Source organism: Homalodisca vitripennis, chromosome 6 (genome assembly GCF_021130785.1).
Source record: "Homalodisca vitripennis isolate AUS2020 chromosome 6, UT_GWSS_2.1, whole genome shotgun sequence".
Classification (NCBI taxonomy): domain Eukaryota; kingdom Metazoa; phylum Arthropoda; class Insecta; order Hemiptera; family Cicadellidae; genus Homalodisca; species Homalodisca vitripennis.
This window is the reverse complement of record NC_060212.1, coordinates 106,895,430-106,917,328: the sequence shown is the minus strand read 5'-3', so window position 1 is coordinate 106,917,328 and position 21,899 is coordinate 106,895,430. Positions and strand designations below refer to the sequence as shown.

General features: G+C 35.5%; 1 protein-coding gene across 1 annotated transcript in view; it reads right to left on the bottom strand.

The window, feature by feature from the left end:
- Positions 1 to 16,816, bottom strand: part of LOC124364686 — a 65,738-nt gene extending 48,922 nt beyond the window's left edge. Inside the window, exon 1 of the mRNA XM_046820352.1 lies at positions 16,226 to 16,816. Coding sequence (XP_046676308.1) covers positions 16,226 to 16,406 — 181 coding nt within the window. The 5' untranslated portion in view covers positions 16,407 to 16,816. The remainder of the gene's footprint in view (positions 1 to 16,225) is intronic.
- Between the last annotated feature and the right edge of the window lie 5,083 nt (positions 16,817 to 21,899).

Here is a 21,899-nt window from a genome sequence, read left to right as displayed (position 1 = left end):
TTGATTCCACTTATGGGAGACCACCCACACAGGAATACCCGTAAATTGATACCCGTCCTCTCGATACAGGTGGTCCATTTTTTATAACGCACGTATCCATATCGGATTATTCCCCAGCAGCTACCTCGCCGTATATTGCTCGGCGACGTGCATCTGAAGAGGCTCACCGTGTTACTCTACGTGTGGTCTGTCGAACTTTTATGCTTTAAACCTACAATAAAATTAACATTTTAATGGCGTTTATGTATTAAATGTATTATTTCAAACTATACAAAGAAGTTACAACTATAAACCAATTTTATGAATTTTATTATTCAGATGATTAAAAACTACAACGGATGCACGGTTTATTAGACTTCCATTATAATCCATATATGGACATTACCTCCACCACCAGTCCATGTCCACATATCTCTCATTTCCCATCTATAGTTTGTCTTACAGATTCATATATTACCAATGAATAAAATCGTTTTTATAAAAATAAATGTATATTAATTAGATAGTTCTCTACTTTAAATTATCACCATCAACAAACATCGCAGTTACCTTCTCACACTGAAATGTGTTCATCTCTTAAAATTCATTAAGTTACATTTTACAAAAAGAGAAATTCTCTTAGAGGATTGTATAATATTATCATTATCATAATAATAATTATACCACTTGAAGATGTTTTAGTAGATTTCAAAAGTCCTATTGCAACTATTATAAATGTTGGTATTGTGAGGGGCTAAAAACGTTTAAGTGACAATTTTATTATCACTAATTTCTACATTTTTCACTCAAGAGAAATAAATATAGTAAATAATCGACTATTCATTGAAGGGACTTGTAAAAAGGTTGTTGAAACGATGCCAAAATATACATGGTTTAGAAATGTTGAAATGAAAATATGATTATTCTAAGATTAAGATTTAGTCACGCTTACACAAATAAAAACCTGTTTCCCATTGGTCAGTACTTCACTCTGTTATGTCAGAGATTATTTTTTTGAGTAAAATTAATTTTTTTCCTAATACGAGTTGCGTGTCGCTGCTAGCCGATTTTTTTGTTTTAGTTAAGTGATGGAGATCCCAATACTGGTTTTACCTATGGGGTTCCTATTTGTCTTGTCTTAAATACAGTTTTTTTAAGTTATATTATCTTTTATTGAGACTGTTTTTGCATCTTAGAATGAACATATTGTAGTTACTTAATGTAAGAACATTTATTTTGATTTATACTATGTAAATGTATGTATGTATTTTATTATGCATGTATATGCAAAATGTATATTCTGTGTTTTTGACAAAATAAAGAATTATTATTATTATTATTACTTTAGTGAGTCATAGTGAGACTGTGGAACACGTCTTTTTACGTGCCCTGCATATGACCATGCTAGAATCCAAGGGTTTTAATTTATTACGAATAAGTATGGGATACATTTTTAAAACTTAGCTAAACTTCTCCAGTAAAATAATTTAGAAATGTTAAAAGAATTAGTTGAATTTTTTAGTTAAATTAAGAAATTTATTTAAAACCAAATAACACTCTGTAGACTTAACATAATTGTAACCTGGAAAAGGTGCTTCATCCGAGGTCCCCTTTTCGGATTAGGAATGTCTAATATACCTTTAGTGCTAGATCTTTACCAGACTCCTGCGTCAAAAATCAAATAGTAAGTCAAGGCGGCATGGAATTCCCCGAAGCCTATTAGACAAGAGCTAACAAGAGGGGAAGAAAAAACTATGACGCCGGAAATTTTGATATTATTTTCAGTACTGTCAGTCAATCAGAATAGGGCACTAGACTGGCGTACCTTCCGGGGATGTACTCAACTAGAGACTATGACCGAAGAAAAGACCTAAATCATGGCTCCGGTCACCGCATGTGAGTCAACCTCAACCGGACCTGCCGTACAGTATTTATATAATCCTCTCACAATCTAGGTGAAGTGAATACAATTTATATCAACATTCCGACGGCTGTTCAGCTTTCTGCATATTCAAAGCCTCGGGTCGTGGATAGTTGAGTACTCAATGAATGCCTGATGAAGGCCTTGTTTGCGTGGAACACCTAGCTGCACCGCACACTTGAGTAAACATGATGAAACCGATACGCTTCTATAAACCGTGTTCCTTATAAAAAGCAGTCGGTAAACTTGTCCCGCCATCGCAAATCCAGGTGCAGCTGATGGCGTTTCAGATTTTTCTCACTGCTTGGCGCAAAATAATGAAATGCACTTAATGGAGAAACGACGTACAGGTTGACCCGCGCCGCGCTGGCAACCAAGGGTCCGACCCATACCCGGGTAATATTTACTCACGGCGGCTGTCTGCTGTAGACATGACATGAGGTGGTGAAGGAGGGAGGGGGTAATTTATGGTATTGTTTTTTCTCCCCACGAGTGGTTCACCTTGAACGGGCAATACGCCTTCTGAGCCTGTACACTCGCGGCCCGGCTTGACAAATTCCTGTACAATCCGAGAAAAAAACACCGGTCCCATCGCGGTTCCTCGGGTAACGCCGAGCCCCCCACCCCACCAGAACACAACACCGCCCACTTCACGAGTAGAGTTTCATTAACAACGGGCTATAGTTATCGCTTAATCCGTGAAATTCATTCATCCAGCACCTCTATAGAGTGGCCACGAGTTGGCAACAATGCCGGAGCTGTTTTAACTGAAAGGTCACTGGCTACACTGAGCGTATTCGTTTAAAAGATACCAGACATCGGAGATCCTTTGAACTGATGTATAAAGAAGGAAGGTAACTAAAATTTAACAGAGTAGCTTAGATAGCCATAAAATTCTGTTCACTTTAATACTCCTCCAGACTACAGTGTAAAGAGTGTTAACCCTGTCCAACTAAACGACCTCGTTTCAGTGGACTGTATATCGTATACTCCTGAAGTACGACAATATGGACGTCAGCTTCTTTATAGGCCCACAGCGTAGTCAACTAAATAGAGAACAAGTCTTCCGAGAGATTAATATTTTCCATTTTTATTATTCTTGTGTTTGTATCTTTTATGCCTCAGAAAATGGTAAGGTAAGGAGGTAACTTTATTTGATTTGGATATATTATATTGTATAATTACAGATAGAAAGTTAAAAGAGTATATATAAAACATAACAAAAAAAAAAAAAAAAAAAAAAAAAAAAAAAAAAAAAAAAAAAAAAAACGGTACGAATGAAAAAACTAATGAGCCCACGAGGACACACTAACAGAGTTATTTATACAACTACAATCATAATATAAATCACCTTAAAAAAACCTAACAACACGTCATTTCCTCTTACGTGAACTGTATCTGGAGAATGGTGTAAATTTGCTAGAAATGTAGCTAATGCGTTAATGCAGCCTGGAATAAGAGGAATAAGATGTTTTATTCTATCAGAATTGGAGTTTATTCATGGTGGATGTTGGGAGGGAATAATTCCACACAGAGCAGCGTAGTCAGGAGAGACTGAGAAATATTCTGGAAAATTATTAAAGCACATTTGAAGACGATCTTCTTAATATAGTACATATGAGCTAGTCTTGGTCCAACTTAGGTGTTTGAACTTAGGTTGGATATATGTTTGTAACGTAACTTAGTGTCTAACAACTCCATGGTATTTAATTCTCCACACACCCACATAGATACGACCCTCTGGTACGTGCTTGAATTCTTTTGACGTACACCAGAATGTCCTTAGCTACTGTATAATTGTAACACATAACGATGGTAAATGTCCGATACCTTGTTTTCCTTTCGAATCAACCATCGTTAATTATAAATTTCAAACAAAGAAGTTTGAATGTCTTTAAAACCAGGAAGGAGAGGTTGTATGCTGTTTAATATTCCATTCCAGTAACATGGACATGCCTCCCGAACCTTAAGGAGCTATTCGATCGTATCTCATTTGGAAATTAACATATCCTTAAAATCTTCTTTTTGCCATTACTAGAACTGATTAAGGAAGTAATAGCCTAACGAATAACATTTTTAAACTGCAACATTAAACTTTGAGAAAATCATCTGTCCTGAAATAATTCGCCATTTCTTATGTTTTTGTCGTAAGTAATGACCTATTAGGTGGGTTTCTTTAACAGTTTAACTCAAGCAATTTTGGTTTTAAAGTGATGTAGGACGGGCTTGCCAGAGATTCTGTAACTCATTTAACATGATTTATAGTTTTAAGTGAGTTCATCAACAGTTAACACACACTGGTTCAGTGTTTTAACTCAGGGGGGGGGGGCGGTTGAGTATGAAGATGAGAACAAACGTCTATCACATCAAGGATCTAATTTACAAATTCCTGGTATGTCCAAAAATATTCCTGGCATCTCAAGCAATATTGAATAATTTTAGACTTTCTTTTGCATTCTACTTTAACTAGGGCATGAGACTATTCTTTATGATTAAAAATATCACGACTATTCTCAGAAGGTTCCGGTTGCCACAAAGCAAATTGACATTGGAAACCTGATTGTGTTGATAAGTCTAGATAATTTATGCCTTCAATTCATCATTCGACACGGATTACAGTAAATTTCAAATCATCACTTCGAAATTTTAGTCGTATGAGGGGTTTAAACGTAATATATGTTAACATCACGAAATGATGTTACACACCTACAGTTGATTTTCATCGATTTCCCGCTCAATTCCCCAGTGGAATTAGAAGGCTGTAAAATGGAATCGATATGTTTGACAACTTCCAGATGAGTATTGAGTACTCATATCACTGCAATGATACATCATACACAGCAACTGTAATCTTTATTAGCCAACGTGTTAACATTGTACTTTACATTCATAACTTTCTACACGACCACGTGGCGCCAATTCTTTCAGAGACAGTCAATGTGCGCTGGCGCCGGTCATTTTTCTATCTACCCTTTCTGTTGCCTCCCAACCTTTTACTTCCCGTTAGGACCCGTGTCTGTTTTGTTTTACTAGTAAAAGTTTAGACTATACACATGGGCTCTATCTCATTAATAGTTATAACCATTCCTAAATGAAATTCAGACCACAGGCGTATATGGTATTCCACTCGCGATAATCTCTTGCCATGGTCCCCATTTGTGAATTGGCCTGGTAGAGTGAATAAAAAGTCAGGACCCCCTCTATTTTTCCTAAATTTTATATGAGAAGGCATCCTTTGCGTTAAGATGCTTTGTGGAAAGGAAGTTACCCGCGTTAGGAAGTTAGTTGCGTTGTGTTTGTTGTACTGGTTTTACCTATGGGGTTCCTATTTGTCTTGTCTTAAATACAGTTTTTTTAAGTTATATTATCTTTTATTGAGACTGTTTTTGCATCTTAAAATGAACATATTGTAGTTACTTAATGTAAGAACATTTATTTTGATTTATACTATGTAAATGTATGTATGTATTTTATTATGCATGAAGATGTATATGCAAAATGTATATTCTGTGTTTTTGACAAAATAAAGAATTGTTATTATTATTAGTTTTATTTGATGATTTTTAACATTTTTGTGTCCCCTAAAATGTGGCATTATGGGGGCAACTCATAAATTTCAAATGTTAACCTCCTTAGAGTGACCCCTTACTTTGAAGAGCCCAAACAAACTTAAATAATGTTAAAAACCAGAGATCGCTGTCTTTTTTCAATACAAAATAATTGGTCCTCAAAATTTTAAAGTCTTTACACTAACATTTACACAATACCAGTAGAAAACGATGAAAATTTAAGAAACAGGATTGTTGAGGCCTGCAACCAATGCCACTTCAGATGGGATTATCCAGAGTACGACCAGAGTATTGTAGAGATTAGTTATCAACAGAGACTCCGCGTGCTCGATACCAGGGGAGGCCACATTCACTTAAACATCTTTGACTTACTCAATTACAAAATGTATTCTTAACGTATACAGTAGCGTGGAGGTAAAACTGCGGCTAACTAACTGAGAGGTCATAAACGAGAGTACATAAACAAATTGCGAAGTGAGTTTGGACGGTTTCCTCTTAAAAACTTTCATCATCATCAATTAAAAGAGTCATTAATGTCAATTAAAAGAGTCAACCTAAGAACCACGTGCAAATAGACTGTTAAATAGTAACCTATTATAGCAAAAAGAAAATGTTGTTTACCTAAATATGAGCAAAGGTAAATTTACAAAACTGTTAACATGGGATAAACAAGGAACTGTGAACTGTGATCATCGTAGTTTACATTCTGAAGAGGGTCAAAGTAGTGCGGTACCAATCAACTTCAATAGTAGGCATTTTAATGTGTCTTGAATAAAACAGTGTCTCAGAAACTTAACTTGGGATAAACAAGGAACTGTGAACTGTGATCATCGTAGTTTACATTCTGAAGAGGGTCAAAGTAGTGCGGTACCAATCAACTTCAATAGTAGCATTTTAATGTGTCTTGAATAAAACAGTGTCTCAGAAACTTAACATGGGATAAACAAGGAACTGTGAACTGTGATCATCGTAGTTTACATTCTGAAGAGGGTCAAAGTAGTGCGGTACCAATCAACTTCAATAGTAGGCATTTTAATGTGTCTTGAATAAAACAGTGTCTCAGAAACTTAACATGGGATAAACAAGGAACTGTGAACTGTGATCATCGTAGTTTACATTCTGAAGAGGGTCAAAGTAGTGCGGTACCAATCAACTTCAATAGTAGGCATTTTAATGTGTCTTGAATAAAACAGTGTCTCAGAAACTTAACATGGGATAAACAAGGAACTGTGAACTGTGATCATCGTAGTTTACATTCTGAAGAGGGTCAAAGTAGTGCGGTACCAATCAACTTCAATAGTAGACATTTTAATGTGTCTTGAATAAAACAGTGTCTCAGAAACTTAACTTGGGATAAACAAGGAACTGTGAACTGTGATCATCGTAGTTTACATTCTGAAGAGGGTCAAAGTAGTGCGGTACCAATCAACTTCAATAGTAGGCATTTTAATGTGTCTTGAATAAAACAGTGTCTCAGAAACTTAACTTGGGATAAACAAGGAACTGTGAACTGTGATCATCGTAGTTTACATTCTGAAGAGGGTCAAAGTAGTGCGGTACAATCAACTTCAATAGTAGGCATTTTAATGTGTCTTGAATAAAACAGTGTCTCAGAAACTTAACATGGGATAAACAAGGAACTGTGAACTGTGATCATCGTAGTTTACATTCTGAAGAGGGTCAAAGTAGTGCGGTACCAATCAACTTCAATAGTAGGCATTTTAATGTGTCTTGAATAAAACAGTGTCTCAGAAACTTAACATTGGGATAAACAAGGAACTGTGAACTGTGATCATCGTAGTTTACATTCTGAAGAGGGTCAAAGTAGTGCGGTACCAATCAACTTCAATAGTAGGCATTTTAATGTGTCTTGAATAAAACAGTGTCTCAGAAACTTAACATGGGATAAACAAGGAACTGTGAACTGTGATCATCGTAGTTTACATTCTGAAGAGGGTCAAAGTAGTGCGGTACCAATCAACTTCAATAGTAGGCATTTTAATGTGTCTTGAATAAAACAGTGTCTCAGAAACTTAACATGGGATAAACAAGGAACTGTGAACTGTGATCATCGTAGTTTACATTCTGAAGAGGGTCAAAGTAGTGCGGTACCAATCAACTTCAATAGTAGGCATTTTAATGTGTCTTGAATAAAACAGTGTCTCAGAAACTTAACATGGGATAAACAAGGAACTGTGAACTGTGATCATCGTAGTTTACATTCTGAAGAGGGTCAAAGTAGTGCGGTACAATCAACTTCAATAGTAGGCATTTTAATGTGTCTTGAATAAAACAGTGTCTCAGAAACTTAACATGGGATAAACAAGGAACTGTGAACTGTGATCATCGTAGTTTACATTCTGAAGAGGGTCAAAGTAGTGCGGTACCAATCAACTTCAATAGTAGGCATTTTAATGTGTCTTGAATAAAACAGTGTCTCAGAAACTTAACATGGGATAAACAAGGAACTGTGAACTGTGATCATCGTAGTTTACATTCTGAAGAGGGTCAAAGTAGTGCGGTACCAATCAACTTCAATAGTAGGCATTTTAATGTGTCTTGAATAAAACAGTGTCTCAGAAACTTAACTTGGGAAGAGAACTTCTACAAAGTACAAATAGTTGTAATATACAGAGCGTTTGGTAATTAGTGTAAACTTTTTAACTTGTAACACTACATACAAAACATGAGAAAATAAACCATTTTAGAGTAGCAGCCATTATTTTATTTGCTCAAATTACTTGTTCAAAATTTTTTTGTTACTGTATATTTATATTGCACTGTTGTACTATACATCAGTAAGGGTAAATCTTTTAAAACACAAATCACCCAATGACTTTGGTGTACTGTTGTATAGTAAGACAGTGCAAAATGTTATAGAAAAGTATAAATTTAGAAAACTGTTGTTTATCAAAACACAATTTAAAGTCTATGCAGCACATGTATGAATACTCGTATGTCCAGAAACAACAACACAAAATTATTCTTAATTGACAGACAAGATAATACTTAAAGCAATTAGGCAAACAATATCATTTTGTAGAAACGACAATCGTTGCTTACATTAGGCTATTATCTCTCAAGGAAATGTATTTGAAACTGATATACTTGATATTAAACAATCAGTAAATTTACTGTCAAAAACTGACACTAAAGTTATAACTAACGTGTTATACCAGGCATCTCAAAGCCCCCCCCCCTTAAACTTAAAAAAAAAAACCAATATCCATGGAGGGGGATCGTTATAAGGCTACAAATATTTTTTTAATATATTAAATGTGCGAGCGAAGAGTTTGGTTAAGTCAACCTTTACAAATATAAACCCCCTCGTGTCACACATATCATTTTTAAAGGTCTTTGTCATAGAGTAACATTTCTGCAAAACAGCGTAAAATAATTAACGTTTACATTTTTTAATCGCTAAAATCAATACTTTTGTTAATAAATGATATGTTTTAATAATTAAATAACACACATTTTAGAACACATTAAATAACATGACAAATAAATTAAATAGCATTTTCACATATTGTTTCCTTAACCCTCTATCCCATATAAGGTTGGAGGTTGAAATTCTCATATATCATAAAACCATGTTTCTTTAGTCTAATAACGACCCCACTATGGATTAGTATATTTCTGTTCAAAAGCTAATGGGGGGCACCTGGTAAATTAAATTGTGCAAAAAGATAATCAAGCAATAAAAATCATAAAAGGAATGTAAGTAATTGGTGATCTGAAACCTGATAACTGTTATCTTTGTAAATAGACCATTCAAGACTAGAAAAATGTGAATGCCGCAGCAATGAAACTTCCTAGTGGCCACTCATTCGATCACATAATATCACCTAATGGATAATCATTGTCAGTCATATTTCTATTGTGGTGGTAGTATGATACAAAATGTGAATGCTACAGCAATAAAACTTCCTAGTGGCCACTCATTCGATCACATAACTCGACCCAATTGAAAATAAGTGTCAGTCAGATTTCTGTGATGGTGGTATCATACGTAATAAAATGCTTACTTTCAAATTTGCAAAGCAAATGCTAACAATGGTATAGTTGCAATTAGCTCCAACAAATAAGAGCATGTAGGATTCATTTATTGAATGGCAGGCACTTGAGATTATTCGATAATATTTCATATATCCATTGTTCCTAATCTTATCCCGTTTGGGATTTGAAGTCTTAAACACTGGTTACCAATGTTTATTAATGGCACGTTCAAAAATAAACTTGACTATAAAACAAATAATCACTTTGAGAAAGAACACAATGAAACTAGTATTCTAGCAAAGTATTGCGTTGGGAATAAAAATGTGTAAACACAGGAAATAAGACATAGTAACATATTTTTCGTATTATGTTGACATAGGAAAATTAAGTGGAAACATTTTTCTTTCGTTGCTTGAAAAGGTATAGCGGAATGTAGTTTAAATAGCTTAAATGTAAATACGGTGTTCCTTAAATCACTTTTAAATTTAACACCAAATAATTAGATTACTTTAGCGTTCCAAATTACACCACTAAGGCTTCCTAAAACGACAGATCACTTGTCCTTCACTACCACGAGGTACTAAACATAAGACTAAACGTATTCAAATTCTCTCTGCAATATCCGTATATTTTTAAAAACCTTTTCCAAAGAAAATCTAACAATTGTTTGAATATTTAAAAAACACCGTTTAATACTGGACTTTGTAACTAGAACGATTACGTTTTAAGGGGTTTTAAGAAGCATCTTTGATAAAACGCAAAACTTTTAGTGTAAATGATTTTTTACATTTTTTTATGACGAAAAGAAATAGGATTTTCAGAAAATTTGCGATTTTTCAGTGATACAAGAAATCAGTAACACTACGTTTCGAAATCTGCAATCGGATCTTTTCCTCAGGCAGATAACTAAAATCTACGTGAAAATAAACAAATTTCACCAGAGGTTTTTGACATGTATCAGTGAGGAATCATAACAACCATGTTGTTGTGCCATCCCCAGACACAATATCTGTAAAGCACGCAGTTAATAAAAGCAAAACTCTAATTATTAAAGCCAGACAATAGAATACAAGTCACAATAGGTCCTTGAAGGACCTACTTAATTTGTTGACACACATCTTTGTACGAGGTTACCCATCCACCTGAGGAAGAGATGGGATTGCACATCTCGAAACGTAGTGTATTACTGAACGATGCCGCGATGGCGAATTTCCTGAAAATCCTATTTCTTCCACAGTGTAAATGTGAAATAAATTATTATTATTCATTGATTTTGGTCCCTCTTACCCGTTAACATCTACATACTCCTATATCCTAGATCGCATAAGTTCTTTTGTCCGGGCTCCCCTCGTGGGCCTCTGTAGAAGAGCTAATCTTAATTAAACCGCCCATGCCCAGATGGTCTAATCTTGCTGTACCGTCAGTGGTCTTGGGTATTCAAGAGATCAACATTTGATTGGGTCTGTTCCTTCGCAACCGTCAAGATAAGGCCAGCTTCCTCCCTGTCGTCTGTGCCGGCCACAATGGTCATCAACATGCGACGGGCGCCCGGTCCTTGTAAGGAACAGGATACAGACCCTGCACAGGGCCTGTACCGGAACTGTGACACTGCGCGTGCTGGTCTCCTGATTCAGAGGTCGACGAACAATAAGAAGCCTATATAGTGTTGGAAGAATACATCTGGATTGAATCACCTCGCATTGAAAGAACTTTTTACCAGGACTGCACCAATCTTCTCGGACACTTAAATTTCTTTGTTCAATAAAAAAGTACTTAATTTTAAAGTCAAGCACTATATTGTTTTAGGTACAGATTTTAATTTAATACGGATAAGTTATGACTTCTGTGCGTTTTTCGTAGTTTCGTACTTACGTTGTTTACTTTTAAGTGGACCTGAACTTCTTGTTTAGTGCCAATGCACTAAAGAGTTCTGAGGACACATAGTTTACTAGTTATTTTTAGTAATAACTAGTAAACTAGTAAATAAACATTAAATATTGAAAACATGTAGTTCCCGAAAAGTAGCCGGTAAGAGACTTCTTCGAATGGTGGTGATCCTTAGATTATAAAATTTGCTCTTCTTTTGTATTTTGAAGGTTGTATCTAAATTTACGCAATGCAGTCGTAGAATAAACTCTCTAATTTAATAAAACGTTGAGTAAAATTGTACGAAATGCTACCTAAGTTACTGTATAGTAATTTTCGAAAGAGAAAGTCATGTACAGTGAGAACAGGTTACTCGAAAGTTCCGGCAAATTCCTGGATAACGCGGTTAATTGGACGTAGGGTGGAGGATCTTCAGGGTGTGGAGACAACTCTTGGATGTTTTATTCGATCTTTTCACCACGAGTCCACCACAACATTTTTAAGCAAAATTTGCATTATTATGGTACATAATAATGCAAATGGTTATTTGACTATGGTAGGCATTTTTTCTTGCTTTACATTAATCATGGTCAGCAAATGCTGACGCCGAAGTGCAATATGGTAATGATAAATCACTTTGTTTTACATCAAAAACAACATCCACTATAGAACCAACTCAGATTAGGTGTTTGTTCAAACTCGTAGCCTACGATAGCAAGCTAATTGTCATGATTTATGATAATGTAATAACCGAAACCGATAATGTAAACTGTCTTGAAATTTAGTTAAACACAATTTAATTTGAAATATTTAATTGGATTGAATTTGTTCAAAGGTATTTTCAAATATTTTATGCCTTAGGAAACCTTTCTTATTATTGCTCCAAAATCCTTCCTGTAAAACTGGATAGATGTTCTCCTATATGTATTATGGAATCATTATGTGGAGAAATTTTTCTAGTCACGGTATTGTTTTAAAGAATTGTCACAATCAATGATAAATTGCCCCACAAAGTAATGCCGAGGTCGCTATAGGGAGGTGGACTTCCTGACTACACCCAGTTTGTATAAACCTTAATCATACTGACCGTTACTACCTGTCGTTTAAAATCTTTACTTTACACCGACAGTAAATTTATAGTGCAACAAAAGAACACGAAACGAATCCGACATAGAGCTGCTAACCAGAGACTAGGGGGGTAAGTGGACGCCTCCAATCTTGGATGGGAAAGGTGGAACTGACATCATTGAAGCAATCGAAATATTGAAATTATTAAAAACAGCTTTAAGACCTGAGGGGTGGGGGGGGGTTCTACTCGGTGGACGAGTTCTTATCCAGAGATTTCTTTACTACTGGTGCGCTCTATACCTCGGAGAATATTGGAACTACGTATTAATAGGAGACGTATGCTAGAGTATATTGTGTCTAAACCGGATACGGAAGGTCTAAATCATGTTGCACCTGTCAATGCCCCGTTGTCCCAAATGTGACGAGGGTACAATAAAGCAACACTCCCTCGTCCCTCGAACGGAGAGCCTGACCAGGTTCAAGGATGCCCACGTTGAGTTTCTATCTAAATGGCAACACTCCATTTGTCATTTAGAAATCAAAGATTTTTCCTATACTGTATACTTTCTTGCTTATGAAAACTAATTCATGATAAATGTTTATATAAAAAAGTATGTCTTAGTTAAGACATGTATAAGGAACTTCTAAAAGGAAATTATATGAAATTATATAAATTTTTAATAGGATGTAATTTATTTGTCGTGTACAGTTAGTATCTTTATTTTAAGGTAGTGTACAAGTAGATTATAATGTTACATCAAAGATTAAAATTCGAGTAAACTATGACTGGAGAGTATTGGAACCTTTTAGACAACCACTTCAAAATGATAAAATGACTTACTGCCAGTTTTAATGAAGGTTTTTCTTACAATTAAGTACAAACAAATTATAAAACATCCATATAAGCCTATCCATATACAGACTTCGAAACGAAAGTAAGATGAATTTTTTAATACGAGACATTCGATTTTAGACATTCAATTTTACCACAGAGAAACAAAGTCTATACAAGACCTACATCGGAAACACACGATATATAAAATTTGGCGTTTCCGATAAAATACAAAGACAACAGTTTGAAATTAACATTGGTTATACGGCACTAAACTCAGGGTCATCGTGGAACACAACCCCCTCCCCCAAATTCCATTGAGGAGAGTAGAAACCCGTGGAAACATAATTTAATGTTGTATTTTTGTTGTAAAATAACTATTTTTGGTACGACAGTTTCAAGAAATTTCATTCGTGTTTTAAAGACCTTTACGAATGTCATACGATTGTATTATTGTGAGTGGTTACTGTTATTTTTCTATACAAAATTACACGAACCATTTTGTTAGTGAGATAAAGAATATTCACAAAGTTTGTAAAAACAGACTAATGCTTCAAATCGGCTCTGACTGTTGTACAAAAATAAACAGTTGTATTTGCCCAAAGAGTATATTCGGAGATCCAAGAAGAACAAGACAACAAAATTTACAGAGCCAGTAAATTAAAATTCCCTAAATATACAGGTAATACTGCAGGCTGGGGTTATAGAATGTACAAACAGACATAAAACAAGACCAGCTGATTGTGAGCATTGTCTTTGTTATCTAGTTTCAACGACACTATCTTGAGCAGATAACGCTCAACTATGTGCCTCCAAGGTATTCAGCCGCTGCGCTGTCTCCCCGTAATCTATGCCCAACACTCGAAGACTCGCCTAACCTATCCAAACTTGGTAGTGGCACGTAACTGATGATAAACATTAAACAACACTGATAGCCGATAGATAAGCCTTGTACTGATGATAGTTGTAATTTCAATAATGCATTTTACATTCTCAACAGAGTAGTTAACCAACGACAAATCAGACCGATTTCATGGAATGCCCTAAAAGACTGCAACGCTTTATCCGTTTCCTAAAACAATAATTATCCTTCAATCTTCCCTTTCCTCTAGACTATTTCTTTTATTTCCTTATTCTGAAATCTCGATAAAATAAATCCAACGAGTTTCTACGTTCCTCATATTTACAGGTTCTGGTTAAAACGTCTTAATGGTGTGGTTTTGTATTTGTTGTATTTTAAAGATCAACAGTAAACGCGTCTTCTCCTTCTATAAAAGCGAGTAATTAATTAGAGAACAACTCGCTAATGCAATAATGTTTCATCCGGATGGAAGACGTGCAATTTTACAAGATCCTACACTGACGTTGCATTTAAATTGGAATTTTCTCATCAAGCCATTTCCGTCCTGAGTACAGAATGGAAGTGGGGTACGAGTTTACTGCATTGGGTTATCTACAGAGTAACTTTTCCTGTGGACTACATACATTCTGGTATGGATAGTTGTAAAAACTTTACATTTAGTTGAGACAAACTCTAACCACAACGAACATCCCAAAAATTATTTATATTGAGAGCATTTCTCGATGGTTAATAATCCCAAAAATGCCATAAAAAATGCATTAACAACACTTTAAAATTACATTTGAATTTATAAAGAGTCGACAAAATTTAAACGCATTACCGGTGTAATTATTAATTTGGTTTTATTTTTGATAGGCTTTTATTTGCCCTCCTTCAATCCCTGAGAATAATAACCTGTCCCAATGCACTACTGGCTTTATTCCATCTGCCGAGAGATGGGAAAACTCTCTCTTTTATAGCACCTGATTGATAGTCAGGTTGTCTAAACAACAAAGGTATGTTTAATTGCCTTAAATATTGTCATTACACTTAGTACCTATTCAAAAATTGTTAATGAGGGTATTGGATTGAATTTTATTGGATAACTTTGGTGATGCTTAAGTTAATGTACTGCCTTGTTTTACGATAAAGCCAGGGGCATGGCTGATAAGGGATTTACAATTCAGAGTATGGACTTTACAGGCTACATTTCTGGAATAGTGTGGTGATCATTGAGTAGCATATAATCTAGTTTAGTTTAGTTTCTTGTATGGTAGTCTAAAATTAATTTCAGAGTTGAAGACATAAGAAAACACGTTTCCATAAAAAGTAAGACATTATTTACCAATCAAGACACAAGAAATAGGAAAACAAGTGAGCGTTTCTTGGTTTAATATACCAAACCTTACCAAGATGTACACTAGAGATTCATCAAGGATGTATTTTTATTCCAGATGTTTCTTTCTTGCAGGCATAATAAAGTAGAGTTACATGATTTACAACTACATTACATTTTATGTTGGTGTTTTGGTCATTGTATTGGTGTAAACATTTCTAGCTTTGAAGTAAACAAAATAGTTTAAACTATGGCTTTAAAAATATTTCAAAATAATAATATTTTAGTTTGCGTTTGTGTAATTGAGACCATTAGTCAAAGTTTTTCTGTTTGTACACCGACGAAACATGGGCAACACAATTAAATTCTATAAATATACCGGTTATTACTGTGAACATTTATCTTCAGCGAACAAGTGTTAAACCTTTTTGATGTATCCAATACGAAAAACTTCGCGGAACATCTAAATTGTGCAGATTCACCAAAGGTTAGCAACCAACAACCACATAGTTGTTAGTTCTAGAGAGTAATGATATCGTAAACAAAACTACCACTGGTCCACAGTTATATTCTCACGCCAATTAATTTGCATTCAACAATGAATCCGCAAGTTATTTCTTTTTGTTTATAAAATCCCACTCTCACGGTAAAAAAATATAAACACCAATTAATTAACCAATCAGAACTATGTAGATCAGCTGATTAGCATAACAGACAAAAAAGCAATGTTGAAGTCAGCTGGCAGTGGCCGGGGTCATCGCCCCTCCCCACACGTGAACACAGGTGTATTAGGGATTATTTAAAAGGCACTCACCCCTTCTCCCCTTCCAGTAGAACCTCCACAGAAAGTAGGCCAACACCAGCAGCGCCACTATCGCCACGATTGTGACTAGGATCGCCCCTAACACGCCGCCGGCAGAGTAACATTCTTCGGATTGTGCCGCCACCACGGAAACGACCGAAGCCAACCCGAATAGAACCGAACTTAAAGGCATTTTAGCACTTAGCAATTATTTGCCATTTGAAAGTGACTCTCACATTCTTGGGCGAACTGCGCACACGGATGTCAACATAGGCAGGCGTCCAGCATTCCTCCAAGGAAACGACCGGCGAGTCGACTGCGATAGGAGAATGAAAATAAAGCAATCACGTTTTAAGCAATTTTTACGTAATTTAAAAAATGTCAATAGATGAAATGTGTTAATTAGTTGTGTTTGGAAAGAACTGAATCAACAATTCCCGGACGAACGTCAAAATATCTCTTAGCCTACTTACATCATTGACGGACCCGCACTGATAAAAAATCCAAACATAAACACAACTGCGCGAGGGCGAGGAATACAAACAGCTGTTGACAGCTCCTACTCCACCTGTGGCCACGGTCGGACTGGCGCTCCACTCGGGGTCGGCTGGATTCCTCGGCAAGCAGGCAGCACACCGCGCTACACGTTGTGGCGTCCCGCCCACCTCACCTGGCTGTCGAGAGGCGGCCTCCACGCCGTGTAGCGCGGTGACAGCCTTCAAGGTCGGCCGGAGTGAGAGAGAAATCTACCTGTTTGGTTTTTACTTCGGGCGGCATGTGAGGAAGTCGAGGGGGGGAGGGGGTTGGCCCAACGAGCGGGCAACCATATTTAAAATTAATAAACGAGAATGCAAATTACACTTAGCTCAGGTCGATCTGGGAAAAAGAACTGAAGCTAGGATATCAGAATAGAAGGCTGTTGAACAACGCAACAGTGTCATTAACTATATAATGACTGACAGTTATATTCCAAGAATGCTGGGTATGAACAATAGAACTTATTGACAGTATTTACCTTATTTTATAGACAACAGACAAGCCTCATTGTTTACGATCGTTGGCTAGGGTGACAGTAAATGAACTTGAACATTTCTACTTGTACATTCCTCATCGGTCACACAGTCAATATTTTCTATCTTATTCCATAGACAACAGACAAGCCTGATTGCTTACGATTGTTGGCTAGGGTGACAGTAAATGAACTTGAACATTTCTACTTGTGCATTCCTCCTCGGTCACACAGTCAATATTTTCTATCTTATTCCATAGACAACAGACAAGCCCGATTGTTTACGATTGTTGGCTAGGGTGACAGTAAATGAACTTGAACATTTCTACTTGTACATTCCTCATCGGTCACACAGTCAATATTTTCTTCCGAAGGTGAACCGCTCGGCGATTTAAATAACAGAGTATGCGTAGTCAATAAATCACATGTAAGGTAAATTAACTACGTGTAATTAGTTAACTAAGAACACTTCGTTGAAGACAGTGATATCTGCTTTTCGAAATGGATTCTTAGGAAATAATAAATTATGAAGCGAGGGTAATATTTCATAATGTTAGGTACAAAACGGTAGCTTTTATGCTTTATGGCTGTTTTAAATTCGTAAATTGAAAGACAATTTTTGGTTTTTTAAATTTGATAATCAACAAACGTAACCTTATACTCAAAGAATCTTAGCAAATTGTATTATTCAGGTGTTAAATTCTAGACATCAATTAAACAAATGAACAGACAAATTAATTAATACAGTGATCAGAAATTATACTTTGTTTACGTGGTATTTTAATTTACAAATGTTTAGATTCCAAGTAGGTAATTAATAATCAAGGTATGGCACGCTTATTAATATGCTATTCTTAATCTCGCTATAAAATCAATACCAATTCAATGGATCGTCGAAGAACTCTATAACAAAATAGTAATCGGACAGATAGACGGTCGGATGTCCTTTTACATTTTACTACAAAATCAATAGAAAAATTGAATTAATGCTACATTATACACGTCATAACTACATATCATGTAGTATATACATTTAACTAGCATAATCTTATTACTTGTTATGTTACTAAGCTTTGAAAAGTTCAAGCGTCCAACATCTTGAAACTTGATATGATAATCTAATAATGTTTTCTCTTGATTTGAGACTGCAAAGCCAACAGTCTAAATTAAAAATAAAATCTAAAAATACGATTATAGATGTAGAATCCTTATACAGATATTGCTCGGCGTTGTCGTTAGATTGTGAGGCCGGGTTGTGGAAATAATTGATATTAATGTGACTCTTTAATTAAACCACGATTTGATATCTGTAGAGTCAAGATAAACGTCAAAATTATATATAGGCCTAGGCTAATTATAAGCTTATAATCCTATCGAGGTGACAGGTGTCTATACTAAGGTCAGATAACAGGTGTCTTAAAGGTACCCTCCACCCCGTTAACTTTCTTATGAACAGAGATGGAGTATTTACTTTAGGGGATGTTTATATGAACAAATGAGAAGTTTTTATGTATAAACATTTTTGATTCTCTCCCAAAATGGGGTATTTTAGGGGTAAGTCAAAATTTTGCGCTTTGACACAGTGACTGGACTGAATGAGTTTCACATACACACTGGTAACCAATAAGAGATAACATGGCAAAACCAGCTATTTGTATTCCCAGGAGGACTTCCTAATGGGTTTAGGTCAGACAAAAACAAAACCTAAAAAAATGCTATAATAACATGGTTGTTGATGTTTTTTGATTCTTGTAATAACTTGTTTTATGATTTATTGTATTAAGTTCTCAAAATAACTAGTGAGTGAATATTTTATCTCTAACTTTAAATCTTACTTAAACCGGGGGATGGGGTGAGGAGTTGTAAAAAGTTAAAACTTTAATGGACCACCAAATTTGGTAGACTAACGTTAGAGACCTCTAGTTTGCGCCATTCTTCTTATTTTTATAATATATTTATAATGCGGTGCTCACTTGCTAGAAGTTCCTATTTAAACATTTTGACTTATCCCAAAAATACCCCATTTTAGGGGAGAGAAAGAGTCAAAGATTTTCTCTTAACTTAAGGAAAGTTAATAGGGGGAGGGGACTTTTAAGACGCCCGATATTTTTAGATAATTTTTATTAAAACATTTCTAGAAAAGCTGGAATCCACATGGTTTGTTCAAAACGGCGAACCATGTCAGATTCGTTTTATTCCGTAGGAAACAGTTTCCACGATAATCAGACTCTTGTTGTTGAACATCTGCTATATGCAATCGAGTTAGTAGTTTTATATAACTCTTTAGCTCCTCTTAACATACGACATAATAAAAACACAATTCCTAATTTAAAAGTAGGGAGTAGTAATTATTAAGTATGTAGGCCTAATTTACATTACGTTAAATACGAAAAGTAAACGGATCAGATTTACTTTTCGCATTTTTACACAAAGTTTTACACAATGTAAAGTGTCCCCTACATAAGCATTTCCAAACGTTTGGTAAGTGTAAAATGTCTGTTAGCATAATTAATTATATTCTGAATTATGTTCTACGCCAAGTCCATTGCATCAGAACACCATAAATTAACTCGCCTATCTTGACAGCCTAACTGACACATTGCTACTTAGCTTATATTCGAAAGTCTCCAGAAAAAACCTTTGTGGAGCCATTTCCTATACGAAAGGAAGAATAAACGCTGTAAAACCAACAGAAGTTTCAAAACAATTGTGACGTTCTGGACTTAAAACTTTTTGTGATATTTCTATCTTCACTAGTTTTATGCTTTGATCTTTATATTCAAAATGCGCTATTTGGAATATTCGAAGCCTTGAGTTTGACTAAGATATTCTCGCACTTTTTGTTTAAGCATTTTAGGCAATTTCGTATTTCATTGTTAGGCCTAGTTTTAACTCAACCAGAGATAGTCCCTGTTGTATTTAAAAACTGAAACTGTCTGCCATTCTTCTAGATAACAAAAATGTATGTGTAAAGGAGGTCTTCACTTTCTCAGAGACATTAACAGCCGCTACCTGCAATATGGAATGAGAATTGAGAAAAGATTTATGATTTCTATTCTGGTTTTAACTGGAAAATCAGTGTTAGAGTTACATAAAAAAGATGACTTATTAACTGAAAAATCAGTGTTAGAGTTACATAAAAAAGATTACTTATTGTTGTACGCTATCCGTTACTCTTCCGTGGAAAATATTGTATCTTTGTCTTAAATTGCGTATTGACACCCCATGCATTTGTCAGATCCGTTCCAGAGTCGTGAATCTCTTCAAAGTTGTTTCTAACATCTCTTAACTTTTTTATACTCTTTCTACCTGGATAGCTACTTAAAATAAACCGTAACCACCGTTTTGTTGCCACATTTATTGCTTCTAAAATGTTTGTCTTAACTACAATTTGAAAAATGTATGACACATTCAAGTTCTTTTCATACCCAACTTCAGCCCTTTCTTTGGGTTGCCCAACAAGGGAATTACGTTTGAAGAGATTCTTATTACATTCGTATGAAAATACCTAAGAAATTTCAAAAATCCGTCTTAGAGGACCCTCTCTTTGGCCAATTATATTTCTTTAGTATGCATGAAGGTGAGGAAGTTCTCATAGTGTATTGTACTGACTGAAAAAGTCTTATAATTGTTTCAAAAGTAATCACAATCTTTAACTTTACTAACGCCATTAGCACACGTGACATTAAAATGTCGATTATCTGATGTTACGGCAAGAACGTAGCTAGAAGAAAATATATGGGGGGGGGTCCAGACAACTGATATTTTTCGGTAGTGGACAGAGTATAAAGACCCATTTTGTTCCTTAAAAAGTTCTTGACCCATTTCTTTGTTGAGAACGATCTTTCAGCAGTAACCTACATGTCAGTAATACTGGATTATTGAAATAATAGTAATAGTTTACTAAAAAAGTATTTGAAACCATTTTAAATTGGGGAGAGGGGTTGTTCGGACCCGTTGGACCCTCTCGCTGGCTACGTACTTGTGTTACAGAAACAACTGTTGAAGAACTGGGTTCTGATTTAATGTCTTCTAATACCTACATCTGATATTTAAGAACTGTCACAAGTTCTACTAATCTTGTTATTACTGTTACGACCAGGCTACTGTTACCTTTGTAGATAAAGGTATATATTATGTAAACAACGTGTCCATTTTCGTGAGTTTGACGGTTTTGGTTACTTTTTCCTTTCCTGAGCTCCTCTCTGATTTGGCACCATTATTTATTTAATAAACAAACATAAGTTACAGGAGTACAGAATAAATAACGCGCAGTTAAAATGTAAAAGGGTAGGCGCGTTACCGCGCAACTCCCGTCAGTTTAGTTGCGATTGTTACCGCATCGTCGCAATGAGCGCTAGTCATCAACGTCAACAGTAGCCTTGATTATGAATCTTCATAATCAAAGGCAGTAGGAGGTTAATACTGCTGTAACACATCAGTAAACAATTGCTCTGCCAAGAATCTGTTTAATAAACTGTACAGATTACGATATTACACCGAATGCGCATGTTAAGTACTAATACAAAAAATACTTAGGCATTTTTACTCCGATATTTAACAAAAACCGCAAGGTGCCTTTTGCCTCCATAACTCCAGGTCATCCAACATCCGGTTCTGACGATGCGGAGGTGTAGTTGCACGATTACGTTTTTCCACGCCCGCATAGTCAACATG